This window comes from Ahaetulla prasina, chromosome 1 (assembly GCF_028640845.1).
Source record: "Ahaetulla prasina isolate Xishuangbanna chromosome 1, ASM2864084v1, whole genome shotgun sequence".
NCBI classification, from domain to species: domain Eukaryota; kingdom Metazoa; phylum Chordata; class Lepidosauria; order Squamata; family Colubridae; genus Ahaetulla; species Ahaetulla prasina.
In genome coordinates this window covers 188,229,074-188,255,287 of record NC_080539.1, presented here as the reverse complement: position 1 = coordinate 188,255,287, position 26,214 = coordinate 188,229,074, and the positions used below count along the sequence as shown (strand labels likewise).

Below are 26,214 nucleotides of genomic sequence, written 5' to 3'. Positions count from 1 at the left end.
CTCAAAGCTGGGGTGGTCACACAGAAAGAGAGAAGAAAGCAAGGTCGATTGTCTAGGTGAGACTGAACTGTTGTCTTGAAAACAAGATTTCTTTTATTACTTTATTCCCTGGTTTTAAAAACTTTAATTGAAGAAGAATGGCAAAAGTGGAAAGGGGAGAGAGCAGCAAAAAAGCAGAGGCAAAAAAGCAGAGGCTATAAATAAAGACAATATTAAATAAGTGTGAAAATTGATTTTTTTTTTAAAAAAGAAAGCAGATTGGACAGAGTGGCTTTTTGCCAAAATTAATATTAATATATGAATGAACTTTAAAATCATGAGACTTACAATTGAAAGGTTAAACTGGATTAACTATGCTTGTCATCAGTGGTAGTAAAATGTAGTGCCATCTAGTGGTGCTAGGGGAATTATTAGTAAACTAACAGAGTGAAAGAACAAAGAAGATATGAAATGGAATGACAATGGACAATGGACAATGTTTTTAAATCTGGCAACAGAGCTCTGATAATAACTGTCTTGTGGCTTTGTGGTGGAAAAAAAAAGAGGAAGTAGAACCAGCTGCGTTACTTATAAAATACCTAATTGTTTTTCTTCTGCTTTTTGGATATACAATTTTGAATTTTTGGGCTCTTTTTTTCCATGTGGAACTTTTTGGAACTAAATTTTTGGATATTTTTTTTCTCCATCAAGGGGGATTATTTTTGTATTAACAAGGATTAAATACTTCTTTATATTTTCTTTTTTTTTTCTTCTATTTTTTTTATCCTTGGTGGGTGTTCTTCCTTTCTTTTTTGGGGATATTTCTTTTTGCTTCCTTTTCAAATTTATGTGGATCAGGGTAACAAAAACCTGAAGATTTTGATTTTGACTTCAAATTTGGATTTAAATCAGAAGTGGAATTTGAGAGTCTGGTGGTGGAACAGAGTGGAGGTGGGCTGATTGCAAGATTCCAAATGTGGATTATAACTATACTCGATATTTGGATTACAAATTTTGTGGTTTGAACAAAGAACAAAATGAAGAAAATAACAGCAAATTTATCATCACCATCAATAACAGCGTCCAGCTCCACAGCACAAAAGAAAGTAGACACCACAACACAACAAGATAAAACCAATGTGGAATTAAAAAATATGCTACAGGTTGTGCATGAAAATCTTAAGGAATGAATAAATAAAGTAGATGAAGAATTAAATGAGGTTAAGGAGAAGATGGGCAAAAGTGAACAATGATTGAAGATATTGGAAGAAAAAGCAAAATCAACAGAGAAAAAGGTGGAAGAGATGGATAATAAATTTACAATACTTGATAAAAATCAGGAAAAGACAATTATATTGTTGGAAATGAATAAAGCTGATTATTATTTAAGATTCCAAAATATTGAAGAAGAAAAAGGAGAGAATTTAGCTGAGAAAATTGCGGAGATATTAGTGGAAGTAATGGAAGAGAGTAAAGAAAAGATACTTACTGGGATTGATGAGATATTTAGAGTATATACAAGATATGCAATGAGAAATAACTTACCTAGAAAAATACATGTCAGATTTACCAAGAAAACACCGAGAACAGAGATTTTGCAGTTTTTGAGAAATGCGACAATAAAACACAAGGGTAGAGAGATAATGGTGCTGAAGCAAATTCCAAGAAGAGTTAGAGAATTAAGAAAAGAATATCAATTTCTAAGTGTTTGATTAAAAGAGGAGTGAATTTTAGATGATTGGTAACAGAAGGAATCTTGGTGAACTGGCAGGAACAAAGACATAGACTAGACACAAAGAGAAAGCAGAATTATTTTATGAACAATATAAAGGATTCCAAAGGAACAACCAAAAGAGATAACTGAGGAACAAGAAGAAAGAGCAATAAGAGAAGGAGCAAGAGCGAAAGAAGTAAAAGAACAAAGGGAGATAAGAATGACTAGATCCACTAAGCATATAAATAAATAGGACATAGAAGAAGAAATAAAAATGATATCAATAAATATAAATGGACTAATTTCAGCAATAAAAAGGAGAAGAATATTTAACAAATTAGAGAAGTTAAAATTAGAGATTATATGCCTGCATATAAGAAAACAGCATATTAGAAATATTAGAAAACAGCATAAAATGTTTTTGGAGCAGATAAAATTGGGAACATTATATACATTTTATATACAATATAAAAGAGGAGTAGCACTATATATTAAAAAGACAATCCAATCTAACAGACTAATTTCTCTATTAAATGCGGTCTATAAAATGTTTGTCTCAATTATGGCTGAAAGATTAAAGAGACTGTTAAATGAATTTATACACCCAGATTAGAATGGTTTTTTACTTAAAAGGCAGATTAGAGACAATATGCGAATTATATTGAATACATTGGAGTGCTATGAAGCACATTCAGAAAAACAAATGGCGCTGTTATTTTTAGATGCACAGAAAGCTTTTGATAATGTGAATTGGCAATTCATGATAACAATTACAAATGATAGATTTTGGGGATAGATTTATAAATATGGTCAAAACTATATATAAAGGCCAACTGGCAAAGATGATTGTAAATGGTGAAATGACAGAAAAAGTGGATATTAGAAAAGGAACTAAACAAGGATGTCCTTGTAATTATCTTCATTACTATTTATACTGACACTAGACATTTTAAACAGAAAGGTAAGACAAGATAAAGAAATAAAAGGAATGAATTTTTAAAAAAAAATGAAAAAAATGAATGAAAAAAAATATAAACTGCTCAAAAAAAATAAAGGGAACATTTAAACAACACAATGTAACTCTAAGTCAATCACACTTCTGTGAAATCAAACTGTCCACTTAGGTAGCAACACTGATTGACAATCAATTCCACATGCTGTTGTGCACATGGAATAGACAACAGGTGGAAAGCATAGGCAGTTAGCAAGACATCCCCAATAAAGGAGTGGTTCTGCAGTTCCTATACTTTCTGGCTGATGGTTTGGTCACTTTTTTTTATTAAAAAAGTTTTACAAAATTTTTCCCCATAGATTCTCCCCTCCCCTCCCCCCAACCCTGACCCTTTTCCCTCCCCCCCCCCCAAATCCTCCCCCCACAGACTTCCCAGAGCAAATACAGGGTATTGTATCTAACAATCATAAGCTAAAATATGCTAATTATCCATAAACTCCCATCCCTCCTCTAAAACTTTAACTCCCCTTTCCCATAAAAAAGAAGAAAAAGGAAAATATACTAATACTAATACAATTACATTCGATTCCCTCGTGAACTATTTAGTGTTCCAATATTTCAATCCAATCTTTTTAAAAGTCAGTCCATCTTCTTCATTCCAGTATATATTTTTCGTAAATAGTCTTTCACGCACTCTGATGTTCCTGTCTCGTCTGGGTCAAGTTATTTCAGTCCAGTATTTTTTAAAAGTCGATCCATCTTCTGCATTCCCATATTTATCTTTTGTAAGTAGTCTTTCAAGTACACTAATGTTCCTGCCTTCTCATCTGGATCCACTAATTTTAACATCCAATCTTCAGTAATAAGCAATATTCCCCCAATATTATAATATCAAGTTATTCTTTAGTATACCTTATAGTCCATCAAGTTTATATATACATCATACATAATAATAAACATCATCTTTCAATATATCTTATAGTCCCTCAAATTTATAATCCCTCAAGTTTATATATCCATCATACATAATAATAAACACCCAACATCGTAATTTTCTAAACATTTACCCATTTTTCCCATAAAATCCTTAACTAATTACATTTTTTATCCTTGAAATCAGTTTTCAGCCTAAGTAATTTAGTCTTTAATAATTCCACCATATATAATCAAGTAACATTACTACAATCCTATATCCGATTCTTAAATTCAAACAAATACAAACCATGACATTTATCAGTATAAATTGCTAAATATTTTAAACCCCTTTCATACAATTAACTAATTACATTTCTTATTCCCCAAATCAATTTTCACCCAAAATAATTTAATTTTTAACAATTCCACCATATATAATCAAGTAACATTACTACAGTCATATATCCAACTTTTAAATTCAAATAGGTACAAGCTATAACATTTATCACTATAAATTGCTAAATATTTTAAACCCCTTTCATACTTAACTAATTTCACTTATTCTTCTTTTTATCATTCTATTCAAAAAAATTTCAATTGCAATTTACCCTTTCCCATAAAAAAAGAATCTTTTGGGTTGAAATTGTTGCTTCTTAGCTCTTTGTTCTTTGGGTTTAATAACTGCTCGACTCAATCTTTGCACTTTTACATCCTCTGCTTTTTCCAATATTTCTTCCTCAACATTTATTATCCCATCTTTAAATTGTAGTTGTTTTATCTCCTCTTTCCCCTTTTTTACCATCTCTACTTCTGTTATCATCTTAACTTCTGACAGTGGAGAACTTCCAACCTTTAATATATTATTATAAAAATCTCTTGCTTTAAAAACTATTGAGGTGATACTTCCTTCCTCTATAATTTACTGTTAACCCAACTGAAACATCCCATCTAAACTGTATCTGTTGTTTCTTAAGTTGATCCACCAAAAAAACAAACTCCTTTCTATTTCTTAACATTTTAGGAGGAATTTCTTTCAACACTAATATCTCTTGTCCTAATATTTGAATTTTATTTTTATACGATGCTTGTAAAATTCCATTCCCAATCCTTCTGCTTGTAAAATAGATCACAACATCTCTTGGTAGATGCTTCTGTCTAGCCAGCCAGGAATTAACACGATAATTTTTTTCAATTTGAGCTCCAAAATCCACTGGCTGTTCTCCAAATATCTGTGCAAAAGCCTCTGCAAAAATCTTTAGATTCTCTTGATTATTTTCTTTCAATCCTCGCACTCTTAAGGCATACTCCGTTATTTTATATTGCATCAAAACTATTTCTTCATCTGCCTTTTCCACTTTATTATTAACCTCTTCTATTTTATTTTCCAAGATCAAATTGGTTTGATTAATTTTTTCAATTCTTTCATCCAACTGTATGGTACAATCTACTAAACGTTTAAATCCTGCCACCACCTCTTCACTGAACTCCTTATTCTGGGCTTTAATTTCCAATATCTCTTTTTGCATTTCTTTAAATTTTTGCTCTATAACAGAAGTTTGGGTCTCCAAAGCTTCTTCTAAAAGTCCCTGTAAAAATTCTTTCATATCTTCTTGTAACTTTATTTGAGTTAGCGAAAGTTCAACTTCCTTAGAGACTTCCTGCTTTGTTTTCTTAGCAGCCATTTCTTATAAATTTTATACTTAACAGCAAAAGGAAAAAAAAGGAAAATTCAATAAATCTTCAGTCCTTTCATAAACTTCGTAATTAGATTAAATAAATCAGTTCTAAATCATTCCACTTTAATTTTAAAATCTCTTCACATAACACTAGCGCTAGCAGCCTCAATAAACATTTCCTTCACTTTCGTTTTCACTCCCTATTACAGCGAAGACGCCATTTCCTCTATTCTTCTTGAATCATCTCAGCCAGTTACAATATAACTAGGGAGCTATGTACTCCTGTTTTTGCTCTGTCTGCTTTGAAAAATCCATTTAAAACTCAATATTGATTGCAGATGTGGTCACGGCGTTTTGCTCTGCCAAAAAAGCAGAGGCATCCCGGATCCGGAACTCTTTGGGTTTTCAAGGGAGCTCACCCTTCAAACCCCCAGGATCATTCCTGGTGCTTTTTTAGGGGGCTCTACCTCTACCCGATGGCTCACCTTTCCTTCTTTTCCAGAGGTAAAGATTTCCAAGCCGCTAGACAGCTGATTTTCGCTGTCTTAGCGACTCTACATGATCGCAGGACTGGTGGTCTAAAAAGATCGTCCACAATGACCTGCGGTGCCACTGGAAGTCTCTCGGTTTGGTCACTTTTGAATGCTGGCGGTGCTGTCACTCTAGTGGTAGCATGAGACGGAGTCTACAACCCACACAAATTGCTCAGGTAGTGCAGCTCATCCAGGGTGGCACATCAATGCGAGCTGTGGCAAGAAGGTTTGCTGTCTCTGTCACCGTAGTGTCCAGAGCATGGAGGCGCTACAGGAGACAGGCCAGTACATCAGGAGACATGGAGGAGGCTGTAGGAGGGCAACAACCCAGCAGCAGGACCGCTACCTTCGCCTTTGTGCAAGGAGGGACAGGAGGAGCACTGCCAGAGCCATGCAAAATGACCTCCAGCGGGCCACAAATGTGCATTTGGCTGCTCAGAAACAGACTCTATGAGGGTGGTATGAGGGCCCGACATCCACAGGTGGGGATTGTGCTTATAGCCCAACACTGTGCAGGATGTTTGCCAGAGAACACCAAGATTGGCAACTTCGCCACTGGCGCCCTGTACTCTTCATAGATGAAAGCAGGTTCACACTGAGCACATGTGACAGACATGACAGGGTCTGGAGACGCTGTGGAGAACATTCTGCTGCCTGCAACATCCTCCAGCACGACCGGTTTGGCAGTGAGTCAGTAATGGTGTGGGGTGGCATTTCTTTAGGGGGCCGCACAGCCCTCCATGTGCTCACCAGAGGTAGCCTGACTGCCATTATTTATTTATTTATTTATTTATTTAATCATATTTATATACCGCCCTATCTCCCGAAGGACTCAGGGCGGTTGACAGGCACTTTAAAAACATATAAATACAATATAAAAGTAATTAAAGTAATTACTTTTACTTTATACCTGGAGCATGCCCAGGTGTTTTTCTTTAACACCTGGAGCATGCCCAGGTGTTGTAGGGAGGTCATACAGGCACGTGGAGGCCACACGCACTATTGAGCCTCATTTTGACTTGTTAGGTACCAGGATAAGATCCTCAGACCCCTTGTGAGACCATATGCTGGTGCGGTTGGCCCTGGGTTCCTCCTAATGCAAGACAATGCTAGACCTCATGTGGCTGGAGTGTGTCAGCAGTTTCTGCAAGACAAAGGCATTGATGCTATGGACTGGCCCGCCCATTCCCCAGACCTGAATCCAATTGAGCACATCTGGGACATCATGCCTCGCTCCATCCACTAATGCCACGTTGCACCACAGACTGTCCAGGAGTTGGGGGATGCTTTAGTCCAGGTATGGGAGGAGATCCCTCAGGAGACCATCCGCCACCTCATCAGGAGCATGCCCAGGTGTTGTAGGGAGGTCATACAGGCACGTGGAGGCCACACGCACTATTGAGCCTCATTTTGACTTGTTTTAAGGACATTACATCAAAATTGGATCAGCCTGTAGTGTTGTTTTCCACTTTAATTTTGAGTGTAACTCCAAATTCAGACCTCCATGGGTTGCTCAATTTGATTTCCATTGATAATTTTTGTGTGATTGTGTTGTCAGCACTTTCAACTATGTAATGAACGAAGTATTTAATAAGAATATTTATTCATTCAAATCTAGGATGTCTTATTTTTGTGTACCCTTTATTTTTTTGAGCAGCTAATATTGCAAGCATTTAGAATAGAATAGAATAGAATAGAATAGAATAGAATAGAATAGAATAGAATAGAATAGAATAGAATAGAATAGAATAGAATAGAATAGAATAGAATTTTTTTATTGGCCAAGTGTGATTGGACACACAAGGAATTTGTCTTGGTGCATATGCTCTCAGTGTACATAAAAGAAAAGATACGTTCATCAAGGTACAACATTTACAACACAATTGATGATCAATATATCAATATAAATCATAAGGATTGCCAGCAACAAAGTTACAGTCATACAGTCATAAGTGGAAAGAGATTTGTGAAGGGAACGATGAGAAGATTAATATTAGTGCAGATTTAGTAAATAGTTTGACAGTGTTGAAGGAATTATTTGTTTAGCAGAGCGATGGCCTTCGGGAAAAAAACGTTCTTGTGTCTAGTTGTTCTGGTGTGCAGTGCTCTACAGCGTCGTTTTGAGGGTAGGAGTTGAAACAGTTTATGTCCTGGATGTGAGGGATCTGTAAATATTTTCACGGCCCTCTTCTTGATTCGTGCAGTATACAGGTCCTCAATGGAAGGCAGGTTGGTAGCAATTATTTTTTCTGCAGTTCTAATTATCCTCTGAAGTCTGTGTCTTTCTTGTTGGGTTGCAGAACCGAACCAGACAGTTATAGAGGTACAAATGACAGACTCAATAATTCCTCTGTAGAACTGAATCAGCAGCTCCTTGAGCAGTTTGAGCTTACTGAGTTGGCGCAGAAAGAACATTCTTTGTTGTCCTTTTTTGATGATGTTTTTGATGTTAGCTGTCCATTTTAGATCTTGCAATATGATAGAACCTAGAAATTTAAAGGTTTCTACTGTTGATACTGTGTTGTCTAGTATTGTGAGAGGTGGAAGTATGGAAGGGTTTCTCCTAAAGTCTACCACCATTTCTATGGTTTTGAGTGTGTTCAGTTCCAGATTGTTCTGGTTGCACCACAAGGCTAGTCGTTCGACCTCTCATCTATATGCGGATTCGTCATTGTCTCGAATGAGACCAATCACTGTTGTGTCATCTGCGAACTTCAGTAGCTTAACAGATGGATCATTGGAGATGCAGTCATTGGTATACAGAGAGAAGAGAAATGGGGAGAACACACAGCCTTGGGGGGGCCCCTGTGCTAATTTGTACAGGTATTTGATGTGATCTTGCTTAGCTTCACCTGCTGCTTCCTGTTTGTTAGGAAGCTTGCAGATGATTTAGTGTTTATAATGGAAGATCCTATAGAAACAGGTCCAAAATTACCTGAACAAATAGAAGAATATGGAGAAGTAGCGGGATTGAGAATCAATAAGAAAAATCTTAGTTAAAAAAATGAGAGAAAAACAAAAAAAGAATTAATGGAGAAGTTAGATATTCAAATAGCAAAGAAAGTGAAATATTTGGGTATCTAATTAATCTCAAGATGTGTGACTGTCAAGGAAGATAATACTATAAACTGAGAAATCAAATTGAAATAGACTTGGAGAAATGGAGAAATCTGCAATTATCATTAATCAGAAGGATAGCGTTAATCAAGATGAACATACTACCAAGAATCTTATTTATTTTCCCAACAATACCAATAAAGCTTTAGAAAAAGTACTTTGAGAATTTGAATAAAACAATGTGGAAATATGTATGGCAAGGGAAAAAAGCAAGAATTAATATAAAAATGTTACAAGACTCAAGAATTAGAGGCGGGTTTGGACTACCAAATTGGGAACTATATCTAGTGGCAGCAATAACATAGATTTTATTGAGAAATACAAGACTATTGACTTTGGAGGGACATGATTTGCAATTAGGATGGCACACCTTCCTATGATATGATATGGGAAAAACAGGATACATGGATACTTCCAGAGATATTATGTAAGAAACAGCTTGTTAACAGTATGGGAGAGAGTGAAAGAAAAATATTAAATGAGAATACCAACGTGGCTTTCAACAATGGAAGCTTTGACACATCCAAATATTATTAATATGAGAAATATGGATATAAGGATATTTTATCAGAAAAAGGAAAACTAAAACAAAAACAAAAGTTAAAGAAACAAGGGATTGAGACAAATTGATATACACGACTGCAAATACAATCAAGATATGAAAAAAGATTTGAGACAATATGGTTTTAATTTGGGAAAATCAGAATTAGATGAGATGAAAAATGATTAAGAAACTATATAATTATTTATTAAAATGAGGTTAGAAGATGAAGAGGTAAAAGAAACAATGATAGCATGGGCAAAAAATGGCTATATGATTGAATTAGAGAAATGGCAACAACTATGGGAAAGGAATTATAAATTAATAATGGCACAGCATGTAAAGAAAATTTATATAAAATGTTTTATAAATGGCATATGCCACCAGAAAGATTAGCAAAAATGTTTAAAGATAAATCAAATGTTTTGATTTATAAATGTTGGAAATGTTAACAATTGCCGGGATCATTTTATCATATGTGGTGGTCATGCAAAGAAGCAAAGAATTATTGGATTAAAATATGAACATGGTTAGAAGAAATGCTACATCAGCATATAGAGTTAAGACCAGAGAAATTTTATTGGATATTTTACTGGAGAAATATGGTAAAGAAGATACATATTTGATCATTCATATAATAACAGCAGCTAGAATATTTGCACAAAACTGGAAAGCAGAAAAAATCCTGCCAGAAGGTGAGATAATGAAGAAAATTTTAGAATGTACAGAAATGAATAGATTAACACTAAGAGTAAAAGATAAAGAGGAATCAGTGTATTTCAAGACATGGGGACAATTTTATGATTGGTTAGAAAAGGAACAGATTAGAAATTAACAAAATTGGATAGGATAAATGAAAGAAAAAACAAAAAAGGAATAGAAGTCACCTGAGTAAATGAAAAAGGGGGAAAGGGAGGGGGAAATGAAAAAAGTGTTATTATATACATGTATATTAATGATGATATATGCATAACAGTAAAATAGAAAAGAAATTGAAAGGAAAATGTATAGAAAATCAGGGTTGCTCGAACACCATCTTGAAAATAAATTGAATTGAAAAGAAAAACAATGGAGAGGGAATGGAGAGAGTAGAGGGAGTAGAGGGATAGATAGGAAGAAGAGGGGAGAATAGAGGAAAGGAGAGAGAGGGACAGAAGAAAGGGAACCGCCTGCTGTTACCATATGCCTCCCACCGACCCGTACGCTCACACAGAGAGGGTCTTCTCAGGGTGCCGTCCGCCAAGCAATGTCGGCTGGCGGCCCCCAGGGGAAGGGCCTACTCTGTGGGGGCTCCTACGCTTTGGAACGAACTTCCCCCTGGCTTGCGTCAATTACCTGACCTTCGGACCTTCCGCCGTGAGCTGAAAACGCACTTATTTATTCAAGCGGGACTGGCTTAAATTTTTAAATATTACTTTTAACTGGGGTTATTATTTTATGAATTTTAAGGGTTTTAAATTTAATTATTTTAAATTTTCGGCCATCTATAGAATATGTTTTTTTAACTTCTTGATTTAATTGTATATTGTACTGTTTTTAAAATTGGCTGTACACCACCCTGAGTCCTTCGGGAGAAGGGCGGTATAAAAATTTAATAAATAAATAAAAAATAAATAAAAGGAGAGGAAGAAAGGGAGGGGAAACAAGAGTAGGAGGGAAGGTTAGAAAGGGAGGAAGAGGGAGGAGTGGGGGAAAGGAAGGAAAAGGAGAGAAGGGGAAGGAGAGGAGGACAGAAGAAAGTGGAAAAGAATAGAGGAAGGGAGGGAAGGGTAAGAGGGGAGAAGGAGAGGAAGGGTTGTTGTGAAATAAGGAAGATATGGAATGGTAGAAGAGCAACCCCGAGTATACTTTTAAATTTTAGGAGGAAGACTGAACAAATATGAAAATCAAAAGATAGTATTTATGATTAATAATGGCTAAGAGATTGTACATTTGTGTATGTTTAAGAGAAATGAAACTTTTAAAAAAACTTTCAAAAAAAATAATTCCCTAGGAGTCACCAAAAAGAGTTTTGGTTTCAGTAATTTCAATGGCACAGTCCATTGGCCGATGGGGAGGGAGCTTGTCCAACTTCCTTTTGGCCAATAGGGATCTCTCTTGCATTGCGGCTCTCAGTTCCTGACATAAAACTCCTTTAGTCCAATGTTCTCAGCTATGTTGATTTTCTGGCTGGCAGGAATTTTAATAGTTCCTTTCTTCAGTCCACCTGTGGGTTCCACTGTTTCAACCAGGTTAGTCCCAGGACGAGAGGCCTCTCTATCCGCGGGGCAACTGTACAGCTTAAAGTCTCTGAATAGGCCCCTATCTGCACCCCCAAGTGTTCAGTAGCAAACATGACAGTGATTCCTCCCACAACTGACCCATCCAGTTGGCAAAATGCAGTGGGGTTTTGAGTCTCCTCAGGTGAATCCCCAGTTTCTGCACCAGAGCTGGACTTACCAGGCATCTAGTGCACCCTGAGTCTAAGAAGCCTTTTAGAGACGCTTTCTGTCCAGTTCCAGGGAGTTGTAATTCTATGGGCATGGTCACTGGTGCAATAGGGCCACTTATCAAGGGGTCGTCATCCAAATAGCCTTTCAGGGCCATCTCCTTTGCCTGGGTTTGTGGTCTTTTCCTCCCAGCATAAATTCTGCTTTCTTAAAGGGGTGGGTTGCTCTGCAATCTGCTGCCTGATGGTCTTCTTTTCCACACTTGAAGCAATGCGGAGGAGCATTGTGGCTATGCTTGGTTTTTAACAATCTCTGTCTTTCTCTTGGGATGTGTTCTCTTCCACACTTTGCCACCACAATACTTGTTTCAGTTTTGGTCAAACTTCACCTCATCAGCCAGCATGCACCAGTTGTGGAGATACACAGCCCCCACTTGCAGTGCATGCATTGTATAGGATTACCCCCAGGTCCCAGGTCCATCTGTAGCCAATAAGCTGCCACAAAGGCAATAAGTTGTCAATAAGCTGACAAACTCTGAGGCTGGATGGCACAAAGAGGTCTTCTTCAGGCTATTGCAACCTTGAATACTAGTTGGAACTGGCAGAGAGGGAGTCAGTGCAGATTATCACTTCTCCCCCTTAAATTCTCCAACCAATTACAGCAAAAGTGAAAGCATGGAAACCATTCCACCCACTTTCTAGAATGGCAGCATTCTGATAGGGACCTGACAGGCAGTCACATTAGTAGGAGTCCCAGGGCTCACTGTGTGCAATTTCAGAAATATTAATAGCCTAGACTTGCACACTGGCTAACCTCAATTTGATATCACATTGCATCTCTGGATGCATTAAACCCAAGGTGTCAAACTCAAGGCCCATGGGCCGGATCTGGCCCATGGGGTGCTTAGGTCTGGCCCATAGGGCCACCCTGGAAACAGTGAAGGACCAGTCAGCAGTGCCTGTGCCAGAAAAAAATGGAACTCCTTTTTCACTGGCAGAGGGTTGCAGGAGGCTGTTTCAGCCGAAAATGGAGCTTGGCAGAATGCTTGTGCTACCACAGGCACTCTCGACATGAATGATGTCAGGGTGGCCATGACCCTCCTGAGGTCAAACAGAACCCTGATGTGGCCCTTAATGAAATCGAGTTTCATTCACTCCTGCATTAAACTAAGAGTTAAGGAAAATTCAGGAAGCAATCATGGTTGCCAAGAATCTTGGAGCATGTACCAGTTGCTTCAACCTGGCTAAAAGCTCACAGAAGTTGACATCAAACATCTAAAAAGAATTGGCACAGAATATTGGATACTAGAAATTTCGTTTCTACCTTCACTGGCTGAAAGCTCTCCTTTGGGAGCTACTGCCATAACCATCATGGAAATACTTCTCTGCTGCCTCACCAGTACTGCTGCCTTGCCCCAGTATCCTGCAAAATAACCATCCCATCACCTCCCAATAGACACCCAAATAAGGATGCCAGCCAAATATCCCTCATGATGTTCCAGATAGACAAGATGTATAGAGATTATTCTAACAGGGCATAGGTTGGGGTGTGTGTGTGTGTGTGTGTACCCCAGTGGTGGGATTCAAATTGTTTTACTACTAATTATGTGGGTGTGGCTTGGTGGGATGGCACCTTGCTGTGAGTGACATCAAGTTGTCAATGCCCACTCAGACACATGACCCCCACAAGCCACGCCCACAGAACTGGCAGAAAAGTTCGACCAAGTCTTCTAGAGTTCAACCTGGCTGCTTATCTCCTCTTTCTTGACCTCGTACACACAGAGCAAACAGGCACACATCTCACGGTGCCAGAGGGACTTGCCCATGTGCCTTCTCCTTGCAGAAGGTCCCAGCACCATGAGATGTGTGCACGCTCTGTGTGTATTCCCGAAAAGGAAGAGAAGACTTGGCTGAACTTTTCTGCCTCCCTTCGCAGCTGAGCTGTAGCCTGTCCCTTTATGATCTCCCCTGCCCCCCACATCGAAGTACCTTAAAGGGACAGAATGCAGTGACTGCCTTCTGAGCAGCTCCACTGTGACGCCATCCCTCCAGCACAGCAGGCCATTCTCCTGTCTGGCCGTGAGCGGCACTGGCAGGCAATGGGGTGCGCATTCATGGCTGGCGTGAAGAATAGGGCGGTGACGGCGATGGCAACAGGACTTCAGGCCTCTTTTTAAGCCTGTAGTTTTCAGTAGTTTTTGGCACAAGAAGCCTGTAGCTGCCACCTCTTTTTCGGCACGAGAAGATTCCAGCCGCCACCTCTTTGCCAGCCAGAACCGAACCAGCAGCGGCTAAAGAGAAAAGTTTGGGGCACTCTATTCATAAGCAAAGAGCAAACAGAAACTCCAAATAAGCAACACAATTAGGCAAGCCAACAGTTGACAAGATTATCTCAGACAAACATCTAGGATTTGCATTTCTCCTTTTGCCTGTAGACCCTTATATGACCCCATAGGAATCTGGCAACAGTCATTAGAATATTAAAGGACATGTTCTTACACAGGCATCTCAATCACAAGGCCTCCAAAGAATTTATAAAAGCCCACCTATCTCAAACCCATTTTGTTGGCCACCCCAGAAACATGCTACTGTCACTGAAGTTTCTGGAAAACCAAATAAATAGAGACCTTATTTCCTTGCAGTCAGCTCCATTTCCATTTCCAGTGTCTTTCTCCCAGTTTGGAATTGGACCAGATTTTTCTTCCAACAATGCTAAGTCACATTATGGTTTAACATAACCACATTATAGTTTAACACGATATGTTCAATCATGGCTATCAACAATAAATATATTTTGTATTTTATTCACATTCATATTATTTAAATCAGGGATGGTGAATCTGTGACACTTAAAATTTGTTTTTCAACTCCAATTCCCAGCAATTTCACCCAACACACTTACTAAAAATTGTAGTTCAGCAATATATAGAAAACTATAGATTCCTCTTTCATAAATAACTATAAAAAGTCAATATGGTTTTGCAGTATAACATTAGGGTAGAAATCTAAATAAAATTATGTATCTGCAGAATGTTCTAATCTGTACATTATATTAAACTAAAGTGTAGGTGGTTACTTGTATCTTAGCATGTTGTTTGGGCTAACCATCCAGATTTGTGACTTAGCATGATATTGCTATTGAAGTAGCATTTTAATAAGATACTATCTAATTTAACGAATCATGGCTCACCAAAATATGGCTCAGTGTAAGTGTAAATTCAGTTTTATTAATCTGGATCTTAAAGTTAGTTTAAATCTATTGCAAACTCTTCTACATCTGAAAAGAAGCTAATATAGCCAACAATGTAATAAATATGTCTCATAATTGATAATATTAAGATAACATATAACAATTTGATACCAAAAAAACAGTGTTCCTGCATCTATTCAATGCTTCAACAGTTCCATTATTCAAGTTTATATACTACTTGAATTCTCCTAGTTTTAGCTTTCAAGAATATTTTTAGTCCTGAGAATTATATGTGAAAAGTGATATACTTAGGCAAAAATGGTGTATTTACCATGTTTTACTTTTTTGTCATACTTAAGTATACTGTACTTAAATATGATAAGCTATTCTTCACTTTCTTTTGATTCTATCTTTCCTCCTTACTGCAAACCGTATGTATTTAATCTCTTAATTATAGTTAACCTTCTGATATTGAACTTACCAACAGCTCTTGTTTCATATTCATTTGCCAACTCTTCTGATTCTCCAGCAGCATTAATATCATTCTTTACCTTAGCTAAGATTTTCAGAAGCTTGCTGGCCCCTAGTGCTGCCAATGTGCAGCCTCTTGTCTGCAAAGAGAATTGTTAAATAACCTCTTATGACAGTCTAATACTGAAATGACATCCACATTACCAAACAGCAATGCATAGTAGAAAAAGGTTCCATTCTCTGGAACCACATCTGAAAACTCCAACTTGCACAATAAAATGATTAAAAGTGATGAACAATTTGTCCTATGCAATTTCCCAGCAAACTATTGACCATGGTCCTCTTGACATAGAATATTACATTAAATAAATCCATGGAATAGGACATTTCCCTGCAATTATGTTACTAAACTAGTTTAGAATTCAATTAAACCATTTTAAATGCATCTGCATTTTTGTTTTACCTTCAATATAGCTTCAGTTGATGTTATTCTAAATACAATCTAAATTCACATTTCATATTATTACCACATTCAAGTAAACAATATATAAAAGGGAGAAATAATAATAAAAACTTATTTAGGAAGAAGGGTCCACAACTTTCACATCTGTAAACCTTAAGTAGAAAAGAAACATCTCTTTTGCTCTATGCATACATAATAATCCAATCCAACCTAGATATGTACTGTATATGCAGAAGTAATTCCTATTGACTTTAATATTTGTATGTATGTATAATCTAGCCTAAGGGAATACTTATCTCAATAGATTATGAATCTAATTGTTAGTGATGCAGAAGTGTGAAATACCTGCTCCCAAATTACAGTGGATAGTTCCTTTTTGTTTTGAAGGATAGCCCAAATAAAGAGAGCTTGCAAAGGGTGCCTCGTAATAAGAGATCCATCCTGAAAGGACAATTACAACAAAAATCCCAACATTAACAAATATGGGAATTCAGTCTTAATGTCTGTTTTGTTTTACATAGAAAAATCTACTTAGAAATAAGTCTCATTGAGTTCTGTGGATTTAAATTGATACAGATAGGTATATAATATCGGTTTAAAAGCTATACTTGACATACCAGCAGCTGTATCTCTATGTCACCTTTGCCATTTTTGTCTTCTTTTTTTTTGCCTTTTCTGAAATCCTCTAACATCTTCCATACAAAAGTAAGAAGAGCATCACTGTACGAGTTCTTAGCAATTTGTAGATTTTTAAACACCAGATTGCTGAAGTTGTTTGTATAGAGTTCTGTTAAAACTTCATAAGTGAGGAACTTCCTTAGATTCAGCCCATTTTCAAGAAAGAGACGAACAAATTTTGGTCTATCCTTTACCAGGGCTATAAACATGACATCCTGAAGATCAGCAGACTGGAAACAAACAAGAAACAACAAAATATTTACAAAGCTTGTGGTGGGGAGGGAGACACACTTTGGGAACAGCATCCTATTTCCATCCGCTTACCCTCCCATTAAGACTGTTTATACCCAGTCGAGACAGAGAAATAAAAGTCTTTGCTTTTCTAGACTCGGGATGCACCTGGTGCCTGATAAGTCTCACCTTAGTAGGGAAACTGAAAATAAATCTAAGGAGACCAAGAAACCCGACCGCATTTTGCCAATTAGATGGATCAATATCCAGGAGAGAACCTGCCATGTTTGCTACCAAGCCCCTACAAATAACTATGGATAATCACAAAGAGACTCTGACATTTGTGGTGGCACCTGGCATGGAATGGCCATTAGTATTGGGGTTAGCATGGCTAAAAAAATGAAATACCAAAATTAACAAGGGTAGTAACAAGCAAGGGTAGATCAGATTTCAGTTACGGGTAACTTTTGCTGACAAAAAAAAAAAGAGATTGGAAGGGGAAGCAACAATGCTTGGTTGGGAAACATCAAATGGGGATATACCAAAAGAATACAGGGACTTAGCTGAGGTTTTCAGTGAAAAGGCTTCCAATGAACACCCCTCCCCACCACGCTATTGACTGCACAATCGAAATCTTGCCAGGGCAAAGCTTCCTGTATTGCATGTCCCCTAGAGAACAGAATTAAGAGCTTTCATTGACAAAAACCTGCTTCATTGAACCAGCACGGCCGAAAATTGCAGGCCCAGTACTTTTCAGAGAAAAAAAGATGGCTCTATGAGATTACATGTAGGAACTTAAATACAGTAAGTGAACAAAACATGTACCCCCCTCCCCTTATGAAGGACATGCTGGCACACCTCTCCCAAGGAAAAATCTTTTCAAAGCTAGACCCGAGAGAGGCATATTATTGAATAAGAATAAGGGAGGGGGAACGAGTGGAAAACAGCATTTAACACACCATAGGCTGCTACCAATTTAAGGTACTTCCTTTTGGATTACAAGGAGCCCCAGCCGTATTTATGCAGCTATTAAACAAAGTGCTCCATGAACATTTATATAAAGAGGTCCTGGTTTACCTACCTGACCAACATTTTAATCTATACATAGACAAAAGAAGAACATGTAAAATTATTCAGGACGGCCCTAAATAAACTCTGTGCAGCAAAGCTGTATCCAAGCTCTCTAAATGTGAATTCCACCAGGAAAAGATTGACTACCTGGGATATCACATTTCACATCAAGGAATAGAAATGGATCCCCAAAAGGTCCAAGCAGTAATCGACTGGGAAATGCCCCACACATTCAAGCAATTACAAAGTTTCATGGGATTTGCTAACTTTTACGCCAATTTATTCTCGCCTTTGCTCAAATCACTCTTCCTATAACCAACCTCCTAAAAATAAAAGGGGAGGGGAAACCAAAGCCTAAACAGCCATTGAACTGGACAATGGAATGCCAAGTGGCATTTGAGAAACTCAAGATTTCACCCCCATGCCAGAATTACCAACGGAAACACCCACCATCCCCTCTCTGAAGGAATGGATGGAAACCCTACAAAACAGTTGGCTTGTAGTCAAATTAGCACTAAACGATGCTAGAGAGACATTTAAACACCAAGCAGAGAAGAAGAGAACACAGTCAAAACCTTTCCAAAAGAGAAAAAAACAACTAATCAACCAACTAATGGATGAAGAAGGATATCTATGTTATCGAAATGAAGAAAAGAAAAAACTGGTACAGAAATATTATGAGAAACTCTATAAACAAGAGACAATACCAGAAGAGAAGATTATACAATATATAGAAAAGTCTGATTTACCAAAAATACCAGAAAAATATAAGGAAGCCTTGGAGGGAAGGATAACGATGATGGAAGTGATAGAGGGAATCAAAAAACAAAAGAATGGTAAAACACCAAGTCCAGATGTGTTACCAGCAGAATTGTACAAAATTTCACAGGATACAATTAGCAATACAATGTTGGAAGTATTTAATGATCTTTTAGTGAATGCAAATATACCTAATTCTTGGATGGAGGCATATATTACTCTTATGCCAAAGGAAGATACAGATCGACAAAAAGTTAAAAACTATAGACCAATCTCTTTGTTAAATGCGGATTATAAAATATTTGCATCAATAATGGGAAGAAAAGCAGTAATCAAGATGAACATACTACCTAGACTGTTGTTCTTGTTTCAAACAATACCAATAAAATTGGAAAACAAATACTTTGAAAACTTGAACAGAATCATATCAAAATTTATATGGCATGGAAAAAAGGTGAGGATCAATATGAAAATGTTTCAAGATGCAAGACTAAGAGGAGGATTTGGCCTACCAAACTGGGAATTATATTACTAAGCAGCAGCACTATCTTGGATAAAAGAATGGATTGTAGTAAGAAATACGAGACTACTGACTTTGGAGGGGCACAATTTATAGTTGGGTTGGCATGCTTTTTTATGGTATGGGAAAAATAAGATACATAGTTATTTTCAAAGGTATTATGTAAGAAATGCATTATTATTAGTATGGAAGAAGATTAGAGAAAAACATTACTTGAAAATACCTACATGGCTTTCAACAATGGAAGCATTAGTACATCTAAATATTATTAATATGGGAAATATTATAAGATATAAAGATATTTTATCAGCAACAGGGGAACTAAAAACGAAACAAGAACTAAAAAAACAAGGGATTGAAATGGAGTTGTATACTCAGCTACAAATACAATCGAGACATGAAAAAGATGCAAAGTTATATGGTTTTTACTTGGAAATGACAGTATTGGAGATACTTGCAGGACTGATTTAGAAAATGATTAAGAAATTGTATAGTTATTTACTTGGGGTAAAGTTGGGAGAAGAACAAGTTAAAGAAACAATGATAGTGTCGGCAAAACATTTTGGATATACAATTGAATTAGATAAATGGCAGCAATTATGGGAAAGAAACTATAAATTAACAATGGCCACAGCATATAAAGAAAACTTGTACAAAATGTTCTATAGATGGCACATGTCACCAGAAAAATGTTTAAAGATAAATCAGCTAAATGTTGAAAATGCCATCAGATACCGGGATCATACTATCACATGTGGTGGACATGTCCAGAAGTGAGAAATTATTGGGCAAAAATTTGAATATGGTTAGAAAAAATGATACAGCAATGTATTGATTTAAAACCAGAACTGTTCCTGTTGGGTATCCTATCAGAGAAATATAGTAAAGAAAATATATACTTGATTATACATGTAATAACGGTGCAAAGAATGGTATTTGCACAAAATTGGAAAGCAGAAAAAAATCCTACAAAGGGAGAGGTAATTAAGAAAATATTGGAATGTGCAGAAAGGAATAGATTGACATTGGCAATTAAAGGGAAGGAAGAGTATTACAATATATGGCGGAAAATTTATCAATGGATAGAAAGTGAATATAGACAATAAATAATGTAAGAATTTTGGGAAGAATATGTTGTAGTACGTTAATATTAAATGAAAGAGGTAAGATAAATGTAAGCATTAAGAAAATGATGATAAATGTTGAAGATGATGACACAAAAATGTTGTACCCAGATGATACACAGATTGATGTACAGGAATGATAGAAGAGATGTAATTATAAAGCAAAAAAGAATTTGAACTGAAGATGTATGTAAATAGAAAATTGGGGCTGCTCGAATACCATTCTAGATGGAATTAAAAATGGAAACAACAAGAGAGTGGAAAAGGAGAGAGAAGTAGAGAGAGGGAAGGAGGGGAGTAGGGAGGAAAGGAGGGAGAGGGATAGAAGAGAGGGAAAAGGAGAGGAAAAAAAGAGTGGGGAAAGAAGAATAGGAGAGAGGGTTAGAAAGGGAGGAAGAAGAGAGGAATGGGGGAAGAGGAGAGGAAGTAGAAAAGGGAAGGAGAGGAAGAATGAGGAAAGTAGTAAGAGATAGAAGAAGGAAGAGAAGGGAAGAGATAGAAGAAAGGTTGTGGTAAAATAAAGGAGAGGAAATGGTAAAAGACAGTCCCGAACAAATAACAAATGGAAGTAAAAGGATAAGATGAATGATTAATGATTAATGATGGATAAGAAACTGTACATTTACCGTATATACTCGAGTATAAGCCGAGTTTTTCAGCACGTTTTTTGTGCTGAAAAACGTCCCCTCGGCTTATACTCGAGTATATACGGCTTATACTCGAGTTTTTTTTTTTCTTCTTTTTTTCACATTATACCGGATGGCGCAAACTTGGCGGGCTTTTGCATTAGCGCGGGGAAGCCCTGCCGGTGCAGTGAGAGGGCGGGGCGGGGGAGCCGCCAGCCTTCTCGGCTGAGGGAGGGAGGCTTTCCCTGACCGGTAGCTGCCTCATTTCCCTCCCTCAGCTTATACTCGAGTCCCCAGTTTACCCCAGTTTTTTGGGGTAAAATTGGGGACCTCGGCTTATACTCGGATCGGCTTATATTCGAGTATATACGGTAAATATGTTTATGAAAAATAAAAAAAACTTTTTATAAAAAAACAGATCATGTCAAACCAAGCTTATTTCATTCTTCAATACAGTGACTAAATTAGTAGACCAGCAAAATACTGTAGACATAATATACTTAGACTTCAGCAAGGCATTCGACAAAGTAGACCACAACCTACTTCTTAGTAAGCTAGAAAAAAGTGGGATAAATTGCATCACGTCCAGATGGATTCGTAACTGGCTGACAAACCATACTCAATAAGTAGTTCTTAATGGATAGTTCTCAAGTTTACGTGGAGGGAAGTAAGCAGTGGGGTACTACAAGGTTCCATCTTAGGCCCAGTACTCTTCAATATCTTCATAAATGACAGATGAAAGAATAGAAGGGGGACTTACCAACTTTGCAGATGATACTAAGCTGGCAGGAATAGCTAACTCAAATTTTAGATGGATCTTGACAGACTTGAATACTGGGCCCTATCCAACAAAATGAAATTCAATGTAGAGAAAAGTAACACTTAGGCAAAAAAAACCCAAAGTACACATATAGACTGGTTGAAACCAGGCTTAATAGCAGTAACCGTGAGAGGGATCTTGGAGCTTAGTGAACAACCAGTTAAATATAAGCCAGCAGTGTGCAGTGGCAGCCAAAAAAGACAATGTAATCCCAAATTACATTAACAGATGGATACAATCAAGAGCAAGGTACTAATACTACCCTATAAAGCCTTAATAAGATCATACCTAGAATGCTGCATCCAGTTTTGGTCACCGTGCTATAAAAAAGATATTGAGACTCTAGAAAAAGTGCAGAGAAGAGCAACCAGGATGATTAGGGGACTGGAGACTAAAACATATGAAAAACGGTTACATGAACTGGGCATGGCTAGTCTAGTGAAGAGGACCAGGGGAGACATGATAGCAGTGTTCCAATATTTGAGGGGGCGCCACAGAGTTGAGGGGGTCAAGCTATTTTCCAAAGCACCTTAAGGCCAGACAAGGAATAATGGATGGAAATTGACCAAGGAGAGATTCAACCTAGAAATGAGGAGGAACTTTCTGACTGTGAGAACAATCAACCAAGGGAACAGCTTGCCTTTGGAAGGTGTGGGAGCTTCATCACTTGAGACTTTCAAGAAAAGATTGGACTGTCATTTGTCAGAAATGGTGTAGGGTCTCCTGCTCAAGCTGGGGGTTAGAATAGATGACCTACAAGGTACCTTCCAACTCTGTTAATCTGTTAAACTCAAGAAGCTTGGGAAACTCTGAAAAACATACATTATAAAAGCCCCAAAAAATCACTGAAAAAGAAAAATAAGAAATCCAAGAAGAAACCAGCATTGTTACATAAAACTCTCTCTGATGAGAAACTCTCATCAGAAACTCTCATAAAACTCTCTCTGAGAGGATAAGTTTAAAAAAAATAGAAAAAGGTACATAATAACTAAGGCAGAATATGAGCATATACCCTAAAACTGCAAAGATGAAATCAGGAAAGCTAAGGCTCAGAATCAATCTTAAGACTTGAAACAAATGTCAAAAATAATAAAATAAGTTTCTTTCAGCATGTAAAAAAAAAAAGAAAAGTCAAGGAAACAATTGTTTTACTAATGGAAGAAGATAGCAAGGAAATGATTAGCAACAAGGAGAATTCATTCTTTGCATCTGTCTTCATGCAAAAGAAAAACATACCAAAAATCTACCAAAAACAGAATTGTAAAGTCAAACTAGGAATACAAATTAAAATAGGCAAGAAAGTGATGAGATAACACCTGTCCATCTGTTCATATAGTAATGGAGAGTTCTGAAAGAGGTGGAAATTGTGATCATGCAACCACTGAACCTTATCTTTCAAAGATCCTGGAGAACCATATTGGGCCTCTGTGGCTCAGACTGGTAAGACAGTCTGTTATTAACAGCAGCTGCTTGCAATTACTGCAGGTTCAAGCCCCACTAGGCCCAAGGTTGACTCAGCCTTCCATCCTTTATAAGGTAGGTAAAATGAGGACCCAGATTGAACTACCAGGGAACAACCAGAGGACTAGAAAAGAGCTGATGTCATTCTCATCTTCAAAAAAAAAAAAAGGGGGGGGGGAGGAAGGGAAATGGATCCAGGAAACTACAGATCAGTCAGCCTGACATCCATACTTGGAAGGTCCTGGAAAACTTAATTAGGTAACAGATCTGTGAACACCAAGAAGCAAGCAAATTATAAAAAGAAGTCAACATGGGTATGTCAAAAACAGATCATGCCAAACAAATCTTATTTCATTCTTTGACAAAGTGACTAAATTAGTGTACTAGTAAAATGCATAATATACTTGGATTTCAGTAATGCATTTGAGAGAGTAAACCACAGTTGTTAAGATTGAACTGCTTTGTTTCTTTCAAATCTTAATGCTTTTCAACTTTGCAATGAACTTGGGGGAGGGAAGGGGAAAATGGAATGTGGAGGGTTAGAAACACATGAAGTTTTAGTTTTGCTTTATAATGCCTTGGTAAGACCACACTTGGAATATTGCATCTAGTTTTGGTTGCCACTATTTAAAAAAGATGTTAAGACCCCTGAAAGAGTGTAGAGAAGAGCAACAAAGATGATTAGGGGTCTGGAAGCTAAAACATATGAAGAATGGTTGTAGGAATTGGGCATGTTTAGTGTAGTGAAAAGGACAAGGAATGACATTATAGCAGTATTCCATATCTGAGGGAATGCCACAAAGAATTTATCAAAGCACCAGAAGGCAGGACAAGAAACAATGAATGGAAACTAATCAAGGAGAGATGCTGTCAGCCTTGGAGGCCATCTTTTACTTTGGATCTTCAGGGCTGCCACACTTAGTGGATGGGTTGCCGTGGGAAAACGGGAGGGGGGGTTGGATGGAGTTGGAGTGAGATATATAGCTATAACAACATTCTTTTCTCTGGGAGTCAAGGACGTTCAGCCTATAGAAGCATGACTGGGAGACATCTCCAGTTGGGACGGTGGTTTGATTGGACCTTGTGATGTGGTGCAGGGCAGGGGTGAAATGTAAAATTTGTTACTACAGATTCTGTGGGTGTGGCTTGGTGGGGGGGGTAATGTGACTGGGTGGGTGTGGCCAACATTTTTTTTAACTTTTAAAAGCATTTTTTCTACAACCTTTTTGGCCGAAGATGCTGTAAAAATGCTTTTAAAAGGTTCAGACGATCCCAGCTGAGCCGCGCGATCATCAGAGGCTTTTTTTTTACTTTTAAAAGCATTTTTTGGCCGAAGAAAAAATGCTTTTAAAAGTTTTTAAAAACCCTCTGGTGATCATACGGCTCAGCTGGGCATGCAGGGGAGGGCAAGGATTTTTGCTACCGGTTCTCCGAACCACCAGCCGCCATCACTACCAGATCAGGTGATCTGGTCCGAACCGGAAGCATTTTACCCCTGGTGCAGGGGAAGGGGTTGACTTTCCTTTTGGGGATGGATGGGGAAAACCTGGGGGAGTTTCAGACCTGGGTTTTCCAAGATGTGCCAATATGACATCTCTAATAAAATGGAACTTTGAAGAAAATGCCTCAGAGTTTTACTTCTGTTGGGGGTGTTACTTGGAACCCTGAAAGTTGTAACCTGTCTAAGGAGAAATTTCCTGACAGTGAGAACAATTAACCAGCAGAACAACTTGCTTCAGAAGTTGTGGGTGCTCCATCACTGCAGGTTTTTAAGAAGTTATTCGACAGCCATTTGCCCATAATGGTATGGGGCCATGATGGTGAACCTATGGGACGCATGCCAGAAGTGGCACACAGAGTCATGTCTCTGGGCACATGAGCCCTCGCCCGTTGCTTTTCCAGGTTCCGGCACGCCAGCCAGCTGGTCTTCATGCATGCAAGAGCGCCGGAAACTGGATGAGCAGCCGCCTGGTGCGCATGTATGTGCTGGGAAGATGATCTTTTGGTTTCCGTCATGCACCAGCCACCTGGTGTTCCAGTTTCTGGCACACATGAATATGTGAAGACCAGCCGGTTGGTGCACATGCACGCGCCAGAAACTGGAAGATCATCTGTGCAGCGCACATATGTGCACCAGGCAACTGTTCTTGTTTCCAGCATTCCCGTGCATGTGAACACCAGCTGGGCTGGTGTGCTGGAACCCAGGCAATAACTCACGTGCCCAAAGACATGGAGAGTGGATCCCAGCAATCGCTTCTTAGGGGAGCAGAGCTGTTGGCCAGGATGGGCTTTCCTCCCTCCCTGCCTGACCGGGCTTCTTGTGTGGTGCCAGCCCTCCAGCCCTCCAGCCCTCCAGCCCCAGGTTGGAGGGGAGTGCAGCCCCTCATGCATGTAGATGCCACCGGGGGCCTGGCACACTGGTGGGGGAACAGCTGTGGGGGCCAGATGGTTGCTCCGGCCCCTCGCCCTGCAGCTGCCACTGCTGCTCTTCTGTGGCAGCAGGGCTACGCAGGAGCTGAGTGCAGGAGGAACGTCTGTCCGGGGTCAGAGTAAGAGGCGCACCAGCTGGGTAGCAGTTGCACTCCCTTGGCAGAAGTGGCAGGAGGGGGCTTGTTCTCAGTTGTGGGCGGGGGGGTGTCATTTATACTTTTTCAGTTTCCAGCACGCACATGTGCACTGGCCAGTTGGTCATGTGTGCCAAAAATTGAAAGGTCATGCTCCCGTTTTGGCATTCAGTGCTGAAAAGGTTTGCCACCTCTGGTATAGGGTCTCCTGCTTGAGCAGGAGGTTGAATTAGAAGACTTCCAAGCTCCCTTCAAACTCTATTACTCTGTTATTTATTTTCTTATTCTGTTAAATGGCTATCCAACTCTTCTCGGACTTCCAATGATATAGTACCCACAACTTCTGGAGGCAAGATGTTCCACTTATTAATTAATTATTAA

The 26,214-nt window shown here is 38.3% G+C and overlaps 1 protein-coding gene across 1 annotated transcript in view; it reads right to left on the bottom strand.

Moving 5' to 3' along the window:
- TRPM8 (transient receptor potential cation channel subfamily M member 8) overlaps positions 1–26,214 on the bottom strand; it is a 657,600-nt gene that overhangs the window by 157,357 nt on the left and 474,029 nt on the right. The window contains exons 12-14 of the mRNA XM_058185213.1: positions 16,597–16,887; positions 16,325–16,420; positions 15,527–15,656 (exon numbers count right to left, since the gene is read on the bottom strand). Of these exons, the coding sequence (XP_058041196.1) occupies positions 15,527–15,656; positions 16,325–16,420; positions 16,597–16,887 (517 nt within the window). The remainder of the gene's footprint in view (positions 1–15,526; positions 15,657–16,324; positions 16,421–16,596; positions 16,888–26,214) is intronic.